A 15157-nucleotide genomic window follows, 5' to 3' on the forward strand; every position below is an offset into this window, starting at 1 on the left:
TCAGACCTTTTTCAGTTCTGATTTTGTATGCTTCCCATATACCATACAACAAGACTGCTATTTTGATTTTTCCCCCTTTTGGGTTTACATTGAATTTACAGGCTGTCAAACTCGAAATAACGTGGCAAAATGTGTTTCATTCGCTTCTATGCTTCCATACACATTGTGTGGCAGTTAGTGCTACAATACCCACATGCACTACCCATTCTTTAGAAGATATTTAGTTTAATGTCAATCTTTGGTAAGACAGCATCCAAGAACTCCTTAATGCAGTGCACAGTCATTCGGCTGTATCTGATGGATCAGTCCTTGTTGTGGCTGTTCATATTCCAATTTTTGTACAGTGGTAAATGTGGGATTGCTGAAATAACTCACAGCATGAGCAGCAGGTGTGGGTGCAATTGCTATCAAAGCTTTTATCCTCTTTTTCATGTTAAAGAAGAACAGCAATATAAGAATTGTTAGGGGTATATCTCAGTCAGTCACGCTTTTACGGCATCATTTTTAAACCAGTTTTTCCATTTCGGACAAAAAACACTACACGGTGAAAAGATTATTTGGTAATCGAATTGCGATCTAACTGATTTATTGGAATTGCAACCTAAGATGGTTTGTCTAAGTCGTATTTTGCATTTTTTTAAATATTTTGATTAAAAATCTCAGAGTGTGACCCCTGCTATTATATTTTTCTGAAAGCCACCAATTGCATAGGATTAAACAAAACTGAGACAGCTAAGAATGACAAACAAACAATGCTAATGAACAGAAGAAAGGGAATTGTCTTTGTTATGCAAAACCACTTCTGCATTATCTCAAAGCATGCTGATTGATAATGGAACCACAATAATAGTGAATGGATCCTTCACTATATGAACTGACACGGGGAACACATTATTAACTAATATTTTATTGTGACCATCTGGTACAGTGTCAGGTGACAAGCTTAAAATTCTACTGAAATCAGATGGTCTAAAACTTTTACTGTAAATAACAAGACTTTCACAACCTGGAACTAGTCATCCACCAAACGTATGCACGTCAAGTGGATTTTATTGTCATTTCAACCATATACATCTGTTATAGTACACAGCGAAACAGTTTTCCTCCAGTACCGATGTGTTACATTAAACAACACATAACAAAAAGACAGTATATAACTACCTAATGCTACACAGACCTATACAAGTGTGCAAATGTTTGCAAACAATGCAAGACAGTACAATAATTAACAAGCAAGGAACAATGGAAAAGGGAAGACAGTGCAGAGCCTCCCAGTTTGTCAAGGAAGGCAGATATCCTGCATTTTTAGAGCATCCCATATGGTTGGAATGTTTAGTCCTCCATTTTATTTCCTTATCTAATGTTTACAGATGAAGTGGTTGGCCTTAGACACAATGCTAAGAGTAAGATTTGCCCTGCTGTCGCACCAACCTACCACAATACCATATTACCATACATATTACGCATTCAGTGCATGACTATACACACCGAAAGCCTGCTCACTGTCCTTACTTCACAGATGTTTTTCATTCCTCACATCTGTTTCTCCTCTAAGTTGAAAGTCATTACTATGTGCAGCACTGAAACAAACATCATGGTATTGATTAAAATGACTTTTTTTCTGCCCCAAAGCACTGATAAACTGCAACCTACTAGCATGAACTCTGACTATTTCTTTGGTAGTATCATTTTCAAAACACTTTTAATTTTTCTTATGTTGTGCCTACTTTGTAACGATTGCGACACTGACAGCACTAAACAACGGGTAAGAGAAGGGCGATGAACAATTTAAATTCGCAGTATGCATCACTGAACTTGTTTGCTTGAGTGTATGTGATGTGTCTGTGTGGCTAATAAGCACTCAGTGAAGTGTTATTGCAAATAACTGCTGAGGAAGCTGTTTATGTAAAATAGATTCAGAGAACAAGGCTAGACAAATACACACACACATACGCTAATACAGATCACATGATGTTTTCCAGTTCTGTGCAATGTGGGAGTCCAACGTATTTGTGTGGAAAAACAAAGTAATTATCTAGCTACAACATTTTACTTCATAAAAATATAAAAAATGTTTTGCTTACAATAAAATCTAATCACTGTAGACTTTTGAAGTATTCTATGTTCATAACCACAAGTCAAGTAGGTTCATTTTCAAAATCTGGATGCCATAAAAAAATAAAAAAAAACACAGTAGGTGTATTAGAGACATTTTTATAGTTATTTGGGATATTTGCTGTGTGAGAAAACTACATATAGCAAGCAAGGTATTAGATATATTTTAACAGACATTCAGTTTAAAAAAATAAAAAATAAACAGGTTGTTGAACTAGCCTCCTAGGTAGAGTGCATACAACGTGATGTGCAAAAATCATAGAACTGCTGACCCTTTCATAGGGGGATCAGTTGTTTAGTGATGTAGGGGTGTGCACACTATATGATCTTTCACTGGGTGAGATTTCGAAAGTGCATTATGCTCAAACCCTTCATTTTCATGACAGCTCTCTAGTATGTGCCACTATTTTTTAAAGAAACTGTTGGTTGATGAGACCCAGGCAGTGTATAATGAAAGACATATAGCTGATTTTTAAAGTGTGTGCCAGCAGGAATCATGTCATGTTTGTTTTTATTTTTGCACTTCCAAACAACCAATTGGGCGAGCAGTATTATTGTGCTTACATTTCGCCCTCGCCCTACTGCGCAAATAAATGGACAATAAACTAGAATCAGGAATCAGTTGTGCATGACAGAAGAGGAATTTGATTTCCTTTTTGGCTTTTGTTGGCTGTTTCTCATCACTGCATTTGCGACTAGTTGTATAGGTTCACATGATTCATTAAAATCATACATGAGCCTCTGCGATTGCTCCGAGATCGAGAAAAATCACCTTGTCGAAACTTTCACAAAAAAATTTCGGGTAGGCGTAGAAGAGCAAAAGTACTTGGTGACTGGAATATTGGGGTCTAAATGATGTTGGCCTGACACAAGAAATATGAGCATTTTTGGCAGTTTGCTACGGTGTCATCGAATGGGTTTTCCCAGACCATTTCACAAGTAATAGTCCTTTGCCTCAAGACTGCATCAAGTACAGTTTAATTACATACATGCTTCATTCACAATTCAGATTTTCTAGAGATGATATTTTGTTATATGATCTTAAGTGATGCAGGCATTAAATGCAAATTATTATTACCTAGACATTTCCCACTATTATGTCTGCTGTTTATGTGCTTCGCTGTATTTCAGACACGACTCGACTTATTGGATTCATAAACACAGCTTCTTAACATTTCGTATACTAAAATAATTTTCTACATAAAGCACGACAAATTCTGTATGTCTCTATTTAGCTTAAATTATTAATCAATGTTTTTACTGATATTTATGAAGTGTTTAGAGCAAACACAGGCTTCTCGAGCAACATGTAATTACGCATTTCTAGATTATTACATTTGACAAACTTTGTCTTTTTGCCTTGTGCTAAGAACATGCTATGTTTCACATTCCTTCCATGAATCACCATGATGTCTTTGCAGTAGGGGATAACAGACTTTAGCGCTAAGCTCTTATATACAGTTTTCCTGCAAGCTTTAGTTAATCTTGTTAGTCTGTGTGCATTTTGAAGGGTGTTTGGGTCAGTGTGTTTTGGTTGGAGAAGAGGGAACTGCAGCTTTATGTTTGTGTGTATGTGTGTAAACCGTAATGCCAGTGTTTTCTGGTGCATGTTTATGTGTGTGTGTGTGTGTGTGTGTGTGTGTGTGTGTGTGTGTGTGTGTGAGAGAGAGAGAGAGAGAGAGAGAACATGTAGATGTGTGTATGTTTCACTGGTAATTACTCACACATCACCCCTTGCAGATGGACTGCTAACTTTGATGCTTCACTGTCCTCTGTGTGTAATCAGCATGTCACTCTAATTAACAGTGAGGAGAGTACTGGACTGTGTGTGTGTGTGTGTGTGTGTGTGTGTGTGTGTGTGTGTGTGTGTGTGTGTGTGTAAAACACGTAATTGTTTTTTATTTAGTATAATTTCTTAGCTTGTTGATGACAGTGGTATTTAGAAGCCTGCCCCCCCTTCAATACAGTTGTCTGAATAACTTTTGTTCTGCTGTTCCACTTTGTGATTTTATCTGTTTCTTTAGATATGTGAAAAGAGATGCCAAGTCCCTTGAACTTATCTATGCAAAAAAACTTAGATAAACAATGACTTTGGAAAGTGGGAATGGAAAAACGGCAGTTGGTTGTATCAGTGAAAACTACACAAGCGTGCCAGACGTGCTTCACAGTAAATCTGAAAATTGCTGTTTTTTTCCCTCGTCTCTTTGTTCTCCGGGAACAAAAATAAATATATAAAAAAAATTACAAAGTGTGCCTGTTTCTGTGTTCTTTTATTTTCTTTATTTATTATTCTTTTTTTTTTTACATCTGCTTTAATGTGAGGTGCATTTCATTTGAAATATTTGAACAGATTCTTTTTTTTTTTTCAGATGATATTCATATTCAGAGCACTTGACTTACCAGGCTTCTAGTTTTTGATTTATTGAGGAGGGAAAAGCTCACCATGTTCACCTTGAGTCATTACTCTTCCTGTCCTTAAATGATCTAAATTCTACTCCATTAGATGGAGCTTCTGAATTACCATACACATTTGCATGACTCGTTCACAGTATGTGTTGACACTAATAGCAGTCTTCTGTAATTGACTCTCACCGTGTCATGGTCTTCTTCCTTCAGGCTCCTACATGATAGTAAACTCATCCCAGCATGCTGCGGGCCAGAGAGCTCAACTGCTGCTACAGACGCTCAGTGAGAATGACACGCACTGCGTCCAGTTCAGCTACTTCTTATACAGCCGGGACGGACACAGCCCTGGGGCACTTCGAGCATACGTGCGGGTGAATGGTGGGCCGCTGGGCATGGCTGTGTGGAACGTGTCGGGCTCGCAGGGGCGCCAATGGTACCAGGTGGAGTTGGCAGTCAGCACCTTCTGGCCCAATGAGTATCAGGTAAGAGGAATTCTCTAGCCCTGGGGGAGGGGTTCATGGTTGAGGTCCTAAATAAGGTCATTTTTCATTAGTTCCATGACTGGAACTGTGTTGCAATCTCGCATTTTTATTCTCTCAGAAGAACTAATGGTGCTCCTTGGATGAGTGGCACATGTTAAAGATAAGTCCTTGACCTTCACTGAACACTCAGTTAACCATATTGTTCTGCTTAGTAGAATTTTTTTACACAAGCTGTTTCTTAATTTGGTCTACTATATTTTCAAAAGGTACAGGTCATGCTCCTATTTTTTTTTTTTTATTTTTTAAGATATATTTTGTATACATATCCTATTTTTTTATTTAATTAACAATTCTGTTTGATTTAATTGCCTTAAAATTGTGGTAGCTATTATGATCTAGCATCTAAAAATTGGTGCTTTCATTAAACACTTCATTGATATTATTTGAAGAAATTTGGATGTTTATATTGCCATGTTAACACAAAGTTGATTATTTTTTCCCTCATTATATATTTATTTTTATACCTCAACTACTAGGCAGGCAAACTGATCTAATTTTGGAATTGATTTCAACAAGGTCAAAATATCTGTCTTTCTTCAAATGCTTCATTTTTCTTTAAAGTAAATTGTAAGGGTATTTAATACATACATTTGCAGGAAGAGTTACAGGAAGGAATGGACTATATACTAATACAAATTAATTTCATTGTAAATTAACATGATTGTGTTTAATGTTATTGCTGCAAACAAGTTATGCATTGTAAAATAAAATGCTATGTTATGAAGTCAAAAACAAATGATCTCAAACACACCAAGTCTACCAAAAATCTACCAAAACTTCCCAAAAATAATGGCGTTAGTGGTAAAACTTTATCTTAAAAATACAATTATGAAGACAAAAGCTATTAGTGTTTCAGAACTGGACTTATTGCCCATCTAAATTCTAGTAGGAGAATATTTTACTTTGTTTCTTTTTATTAATTATTTAAAATAGCCAGGCTTGACCTAACAGGGCCCCTTTGGAAGAAAAATAAATGAATTATTGATGCATCAGTTGAGGCTACTTGTATTATGCTGTCATGTCAGAGGTTGCTGGAAGGATTCATAAAGAAATTCCTTATATCATGTAAAAGACAATCAATTATTGAATCTTACTGAATGTTAAAGCGTTTCTCTAGTTTGAATTCTGAAAAAATAAATTCCTACTCATAATGTTTCTTAGAAGTTAAGAAGGTCTGCAAGCATGATTTATTTTTGTGGTTATAAAAAAATAACTACCAACAGCTTTGCTACAATTAGATAATACTTCCTATTTCCTCTGCCAATTGTTCTCATTGTCTTACATATGTAACACTCTACTTAACAAAACTATAACTATTATACACAGTGCATCAGTGCTTCAAAAGCACCTGCACTGTAAGCATCAGAACTGTACCATTGGGAGAAGGTGGTCTGTTCTGATGTCACATTTTCTTATACATCATGTGAAAGGAGATTGCTGATGGGTAAACAGATGGAACCAGGATGCACTATGGGAAGCTGGTAGGGGCAGTGTGATGCTCTGGGCAATGTTCTACTGGGAAACCTATCAGCTATCAATGCCATTGAGCATTTTTGTGACGTGCTTGTAAAAAAAAAACAACTAAAAAACAATACCAATCCATGAAGGCCAAACCTCACACCTAACAGAATTTAAACGAGCTGATGCCACCATACACCTTTACAGGATTTGTGAAGTCCATGCCTTGATGGGTCAGGTCTGTTTTGCAGGCACAAAGGGGATCTACACAATATTATGCAGGTGCTTTTAATCTTGTGGCTGAATGATCTGTATGGCCATTGAGAAATCAGTGTAATAGGTCATTTTATTGACAGCAGTGCTGGTGACCTACTAAACCAGCTTTGAATATCTGTATATTCTACAATTAAGTCTGAATAGAGCACAGTTAATTACAAAGCTTCAGCTTTGCCCTCAATATAAGCTTTCCACAACATGGTGTTAGGGTGACACTCTTGTTAATCACACCCTTTGCTTACTTTAATTAGTATTGACGGTGTGCAATTTGTGCATGCCTGTAAGTCTGTGCATGTATCCGGCCTTTGGCAGGTTTAGAAGGTTCACTGGGGGAATAAAAAGAAGATCTTATTATAGGTATGTGTAAATATTTGTAAGTGGCTGCAACAATGGGTAACAGTTATTTCACAATAGTTAGACCAACACAATGGCTGTAATAATCCATAATTATGTGGCAGCGCTGTTGAATTATCAAAACTAATTGGTAAGAAGTTGATAATAAATTTTCTGTGACACCATGATACAGGTGTTTGTTTTAACATATCTTTTCGATTGTAACAGCTCATTTTTAGAAATAGTAATAGCACATAATCCACATAGCAGTCCAGCGTTATTTAACAACAAAAAAAAAGTTCACTCACTGATATGAAAATAGTTTTCGGTAAAAGGAATTTTATACAGTATTTACAGAAAACGTCCCTAGTGTCAGTTTTCTGTGTGCAGTCACTAAGAATATATGAGAAGATATGAGTCTTCTGTACAATGAAATATTCTGGTTTCTTAAGATTGGCAAAAAAGATTAAAAAAGATTTGATTTCAAAGGATATAGCTGTTAAATTGTATGTGAACAAGCGCTAATTAGTTTGCAGATGTTCCACAGCAGAAAATTGCAACTAAAAATGGTTAAAAGCCATATCATGTCATACATTAATAAATGATCAATCATAATTAATAAATGGTTTTAATCATTGATTAATGGTTTTATAAGAGGAATTGTACATATGAAGCACTTAGAAATAATCAGAGTATGAGTTTATAGGAAAACCATCCAAAAAGTTATTTGCATTATGATATTTGTAAATGTATTAATTAACTTTCACTACTGCACTCATTGTAGGTAATTTATTTATAGGGCAAACATTTGTAATAAACCATTGCTTATTAAAATGTCTAACCTCTGGTTTGCCTCCATCCTATACAATGTACGTGTGTGCGTGCGCGCGTGCGTGTGTGTGTGCGTGTGCGTGTGTGTTTGGCACTTTGGCGACATCCTACATGCCTTCTCGGGGTGGAAGTGAGCGACCGGTTTAGTTTGGGCTTCATCCATAAATTCAATTTCTTCTTTCTGCAAACTCTGCGCAGCTGTCAAAAAGCAATTACGTTGAATAGTGTGTGTTTTTATCAAGAACTGTCAATCCCTCTGACTTAATTAACTTCCACATGGCGGCGAAAAGATATGACCTTCATGTGTAAATAATAGCCTACTCACAGCGGTGAAAGGTGCATGCGGTGCCCAAAGCATTTTAAACGTCAATGAGGAGCATCAAGCTTCAGCGTTATTGAGATCACCCACTCACACATCACACAAACTCTGATTGACAGCCCGGACTCAGCAGCACAAACATACTTAAACACACTAAATATGCAAAAAAAAAGTACAATTTATGCCTCATGACTGGAATTTTCAAATCACAATTTTTTATTCTGTTTTCACACTGTATGTAATGTGCAAGGTGCTTCACTTTTGCCACATATCCATCTGTTGAAGGACTCTCTATTCCATTTCTGACTGAGATCTCATTAAAACTCTGAATAAGCAAACTGATATGCCAGACTGAGTGGGTGAAGTGCAAGAGATTGTGTTACATTATTGCGTGTAACATTATGAGGAGAGACCGGTGCATGAATTATGTCTGCAAGTGGCCTGTTGAGTTTGCTCTTATCTCCAGTCACTCAGCAGCACACTGACACAGGATTTGGGTAGGAGTTACATCCCACATAGGCTGAGTAACACTTGTTTATTCTAGAAACTTGTGCAGAGACCACGTGATGTAATAGGAGTCAGGTTATTTTTTTGGTAACAGAACAAGCTTGCAAGGTTAAGAGTAATATAGTTAAAGTTTTTTTAAACAATGGTAAAACAAGGTGAGCAGTAGAATCACTGAAAATTCAAAGGACTAGAAACAAGGGCACTAGAAACATCCTGGAATCACAAATAATACATGAAAAACTTTACCAAGAACACATAATATAGCATAATATAGTCGGGTGATATCTGTGACCATAATATAAGCATAATATAGCCGTGTGATATCTGTAACCAGAAGGAAGAGTCAGGGGGTGGGTGAAGTTTTGCTCCAATCATCATCAGAAGAAAGACTTTGACCTTGCAAGTTTTACTGAAGTGATACTGAAACTAAAGTATGTGTGTGTGTGTGTGTGTGTGTGTGTGTGCTGGAGCTAAAAAAGTGGTGTGAGGTTGATTTTTGATTGAATAGATATTTTTAAATTATATATTACATTTTAGGTGTAAGGGATGGGACATGTATTATTAACATCAAATGATATATATATATATATATATATATATATATATATATATATATATATATATATATATATATATATATATATATATATATACACAGTACAGACCAAAAGTTTGGACACACCTTCTCATTTAAAGAATTTTCTTTATTTTCATGACTATGAAAATTGTAGATTCACACTGAAGGCATCAAAACTATGAATTAATACATGTGGAATTATATATGGAATTATATACATAACAAAAAAGTGTGAAACAACTGAAAATATGTCATATTGTAGGTTCTTCAAAGTAGCCACCTTTTGCTTAGATTACTGCTATGCACACTCTTGGCATTCTCTTGATGCCTACTTTGAAGAACCTACAATATGACATATTTTCAGTTCACTTTTTTGTTATGTATATAATTCCACATGTGTTAATTCATAGTTTTGATGCCTTCAGTGTAAATCTAAATTTTTTATAGTCATAAAATAAAGAAAACTCTTTGAATGAGCAGGTGTGTCCAAACTTTTGGTCTGTACTATATATATATATAAACTTTTGGTCTGTACTGTATGTATATATATATATATATATATATATATATATATATATATATATATATATATATATATATATATATATATATATATATATACAGTACAGACCAAAAGTTTGGACACATTTGTTATTTGTATCCCAATGCATAATTCTAGAGATATTTGCATTGGTAAAATGAAATTTATTTATTTATTTATATTTAATTATTAGTAGATGCGTTATACTTTCATTTTTTTTATTTCGGTCAAAGTGCTTTATGTCGATTGATTTCTCCTCATTAAACTGCTGCTATGTGAACACATAGAATATAGATTAACATGGCAGAGGTAGCGCTGCATCTGCCTGGAGACAGAACAGAAAAAGACATCTGGTTTTATTTAATCTTTTTTCTTTTTTTTTTGCACTACAAAGGTCTGTTTGTTAAGGGGTCATGCGTTAGAAGTGAGGAGGCACTTCTTTATGATTTTCTATCTGAATTGCACTGCATAATAATATTTCCATTGCATCGTATTGCATTGAATCATGTTGTGTTGATTCAAATCGAAATCCGATCGCACTGCATCGTAATGGGGTAATCATATTGCGTCACATCAGTAGCTGCTTCACATGTATCTTTAATGTATCTTATCGATGACTATGCATCCAGATTCTATTTACACCCGCCTCATTCAAGGAGATGCACCTCCCTAATACATATATATATATATATATATATATATATATATATATATATATATATATATATATATATATATATATATAATCAGTACCATCCAAAACTCCAGCTGTCATGCTGTGGATCCTAATTCTCCTCTTAAAATGTTATTTATTATGTATTTTAATAGGTTCAATATATGCCACATTAACTGTTAACTTTGGTAGTCCAAAATCTGCTTAAAATGTCTGTTGTCAGTGTTCAAAAACAGCTGGTACAGTGAGACTGGTGTGTGCCTTACTCAGTGGATTAAACCGTGAAATATAAGACATACATTAGAATGTTTGGAAAACATTCATTTAAACATTTAAATACATTTTACACTAAATTATTTAATAGTCGCTGTTAATTAAACCAGAAATTCAAGTGGGAGAAAAGGAAAGCTGTCACCACCTCAGGCAATATAACAGTTCTAAGGTGCTATATTAATCATATCTCACTGCAGGTTATTGTTCATCTGCATGTTAACTTGCTAGCTAGCCTACTGTGCATATTATAAACGACACTTGGCATGTAATTTGCTTCAAGATTATTAAAATAGCGTGTTGAGATGATTTTGATGAATTTGCTCTGTGAGACTGTGTGTCTCTCTGTGTAATGCTATAGGAAAAGGTTAGTCGAATGTGTAGGTGGCCTTCACTTTTGAAAACGCTCTTCTAGAAGGAAAGGAAGATAATTCTATCCTGCCTTTTCCAGGAAAAAGATCTGTGATATGTATCAGTGGAACGTAATATCCATCTACTGCTGCTAAATTGGCAAGCAGTCTTTAGTTGGCTTTCATCAAAAATACGCAGAGTGTATGTGGGGGTTCTGAATTTGATTATTTTCTTTTCTTTTCTTTTCTCTCTCTCTCTCTCTCTCTCTCTCTCTCTCTCTCTCTCTCTCTCTCTCTCTCTCCTCTCCTTTCCTCTCTTCTGACTTGGCCTATGTCTCACAGTTATGCATGGGTTATCTGATAATGTTATCCAAATTTGCAGATTGATATAATCGCTAATAAGGGTTATTAAATTTTATGCTTTAAAAGCCAAAAAATTTTTTTCTTTTCCCTCACTGCTTAAGGAATTCTTGTTAGCACTACTTCAGTCAGTGACACCTCTCATGCGGTAACAATTGTATAATTAGAGTATATAGAATAATTACACTCTAATCAATCTGAAACTTCACTTCTTCTAAGACTATCTTAAATAGTGTACTGTTGATTGCTATTGTTCATTTTATTTTCCTTTTCTCCTGGTCGGATGGCAGTTTCTTTCTGGCACACTGTAGCCTAAATTTTTCCTATGTGGGGCGTGATGACATTTTGTCAGTGGTGGGCCGTCAGGTCACCAAAGCCTTTTCTGCTGGCCAAACACTTTCAGAGTCACTAACTCACGCTTTAATATATTTGTGTCCATGAATATGTATTAAATTATTCCTAATAGTTTATTCTCATTATTTCATGTTGTTCCTCTCGGGTGTGCTGCTGCAAGGAGCAGCACCGCCAAGTGTAATTTTAGGTTAGAGTTTCTATCCAGTTAGATACATCACGGTTCCCAGGCTTAAAGGTATCTGCCATAAGCCTTTTACAGTGAGCATTGCAGGCGTCCTGCAGCTTACGATCCATGTTGCTTGAAGCTGTTGGTTTAACCAATCAGATTACAAACTGGAGTCACTGGGCCATCAAGCAGGCCTCCAAAAAAGTGCTTTTTTTTACGTTCTTTGTTTTGTACAAGGAAATTTACAAGAATGACTCTTCCAGAAACGCTGAACTAAAGGAAAGGTCAGTGAAAACAATTGTTAAGATTTTTCATAAACCATTTTTCATTTTTCATTTTCTTTCGCAAAGAATTAACACAAAAACATTCAGTTTAAATCCCAAGGAAAACTGTGACGCACAGAGAAAAATGCATGGGTCATTTTATGAGGTTAATATCAATGCCCATGCTAGAGATGATGTATGCGGATGATGTATGCTGTTCGCCGAAGTGAAAGGATTGTGCTAATTAGGTTTCTTCGCTTTAGTAATGGCATTCATTCCCACTGCACGAGATACCTGTCTTTGACACAGAGCTCTGTTATACTGCGTTTCTGTATAATATTGATGGTTTCCAAAGCCGTGGCGACATAATGATGGCATTAAGAGGTGGATTAATTCAGGCAGGACACCACTGAAGACCTAGGTCTGAAATCCACAGCTTGCCACTGCATTTTGTAGAGTCACAGCTTACTGTAAGTTACTGTCTTTTTTTTTCCCCCTTTTTTTTTTTTATAAAAAAACAACATGAATATCCTACACATTTGAAAATTAGGAATATAGAGTTGATGAAACCCACAGTAAACAACAATATGATGTCTGCCTTGACCCCGAAAGGAATTTCAAACAATAGCACAAAAAAGCACAATAGCAAACATATTTCACTCATATCATTATAGGTAGATAATGACAGATTTTTTTTTTTTTTTTGTTATTCTCCCAATATTCTCCTGTATCATTTTGGGTTTCATCCAGTGCCGGTCCCCTAACAGACAGTCTACAGAAAGAGAAACAGTGAGAAAGAAAATAAAAAAAATTAAATACAAGCGCAGTTTACTTATCAGCAAAGCACAATGAATAAAGAATGAAGCCGAATTCCCTGAAGTCCATCTGCTATCAAACCCAATGTCTCAGCCAATAGATAAATAAAGCATCAATGGAAGAGGCTAAAGAGAGTTCTTCATCACCAGCCCCCACAGGTGTCCTCTCAGCACTGCGGTCGAACCTCACTGTAGGCTTTTAGTGCTAAGGCGTGCGCCTTTAAATATTAACGGGTGTTGCTTTCAGCATTCGCACGGGCAGCCAGACTATTTCCACATGGATCTGAAGTGATAGTTCGGGGATAAAGAGGTCCGCCGATGTCAGGAGGAAATGAGAAAGCTGTCAGCAGGAGTCTGTCAGTAAACCTGCAGGTGATCGCAACTTCTTGTTGAGAAAGGTTGCACCAAAACAGAGACGCCTGCCAGTTACCACATGTCTGACACTGGCTGTGTGCATGCATTAAAAACCATAACACTGCACGTTTTTTATTAAACATTGCTATTTTCATATATCACTAACATAAGTGATGTGTTCACAAGAAATTCGTTTTTTCTTATACACATTGCCTAGAATTAGCAAATGTTTTCACATTTAGTGACTCAACTGACACTCTTGTCCAGAATGTGCAAACAGCTGTGAATGCAGAGCATCTACTGTAGAATCCATGACATGACAAAAATACCGATTTAAGAACAAGTGCATAAGCAGTACACGAGGCCATCATTTAAGAAACTGATAATAAAAATGATAATAAGATTTATGATAATTAACATTAATAACACTAATAATGATACAAATACATTTAAAGTCAGGGTGCAATCTAAAAGACAAGTGAAGAGTTATAAGAATACTGTGTTGAGATACAGCATGTTTGATTTATTTTACAGATGTACAGACATAACCTTTTCCATAAATACATGCGATCATGATTTTTTTTATACCGTGTGATATGGCTGGGATGGTATGATGAGTGGGAAACATGATAATGTAAGAAACCTTGGTCTTCCATCAAAAATCATTTGATGGTTGATGTCACATTTGCTTTTATCTCTGTTTATGAGAATGTCAGTGGATGAGCAAAGTGTAAACCAGAGCGTGAGAGAGGAAGAGAGCGAAAGAGAGAGAGCAAAAGATAGATTGAAAATCACCTTGAAGTAAAAAAAAAATATTTTTATATATTAGATTTTTTTTAAACTTCTTCCTGTCTGCTATGCTCAGCTCTGTATTTTTGCTATTATTGCTGAAAGTGCGTGTGAACCGCATTATCAAATATTAAAGATGTTATCAGGCCTGCCAAGACTGCTAAAGAGAGTTGGATTCTCAAGTGTTTGCCTTACTCAGTTTTTTTTTTTCTTTTCTTTTTTGAACCCATATTAATTTTTTTGCTACATTTTTCTCCTCCTGTACTGCAATTTCATGATTATGTTCATAACAGTACTTTATACTGGTGAATGTTTTAACTGCGTTAGTAACAGCACTAAAAAAACCTCGGTCAGTTAGTTGAAAACAAAGTATACATAGTATACATATGACTACAGTAATTATTTTCTTTATTTGTGCAGCTGATAATGTGTGATAAGATTCTAAGGATTGACTACAGTTTCCTTTTATGTAACTTTTGTAATTATAAAAAAAGTGGAGACTCAAAAGTGGTGTCATTGAGAAAAATAAGAATCACTTCATATAAACACACTGAATTAAAAAATGAGCTTAAATGCAAATGAGAAACATACAGTACCCCAAATTGAAAATGTATCATTCTATGTCATTGTGCTTGTTGTGCAGCTTTCAAAATTTAAGAGTGCATATGTTTTTTTTTTTTTTTACTTTTGGCATCAGAATTGATCTAGTAATCTTTAATATGACATTTGAAGTTTAAAGTGTGATGCTGATAAATCATGACCTAGGATCATTTTTCTGCCTTTAATATCCTAAGCAAGGATATTGATATACGATATACGCCAAATGTGATCAAGATTTAAATACTTTTCAAGTGCAGA

The 15157-nt window shown here is 35.4% G+C and overlaps 1 protein-coding gene across 7 annotated transcripts in view; it reads left to right on the top strand.

Moving 5' to 3' along the window:
• Positions 1-15157, top strand: part of ptprub (protein tyrosine phosphatase receptor type Ub) — a 204381-nt gene that overhangs the window by 97138 nt on the left and 92086 nt on the right. For all 7 annotated transcript variants that reach the window (XM_046846682.1, XM_046846679.1, XM_046846678.1 and 4 more), the window contains exon 3: positions 4732-5003. In XM_046846682.1, the coding sequence (XP_046702638.1) occupies positions 4732-5003 (272 nt within the window). The remainder of the gene's footprint in view (positions 1-4731; positions 5004-15157) is intronic.

This window comes from Silurus meridionalis, chromosome 4 (genome assembly GCF_014805685.1).
Source record: "Silurus meridionalis isolate SWU-2019-XX chromosome 4, ASM1480568v1, whole genome shotgun sequence".
Taxonomy (NCBI): Eukaryota; Metazoa; Chordata; class Actinopteri; order Siluriformes; family Siluridae; genus Silurus; species Silurus meridionalis.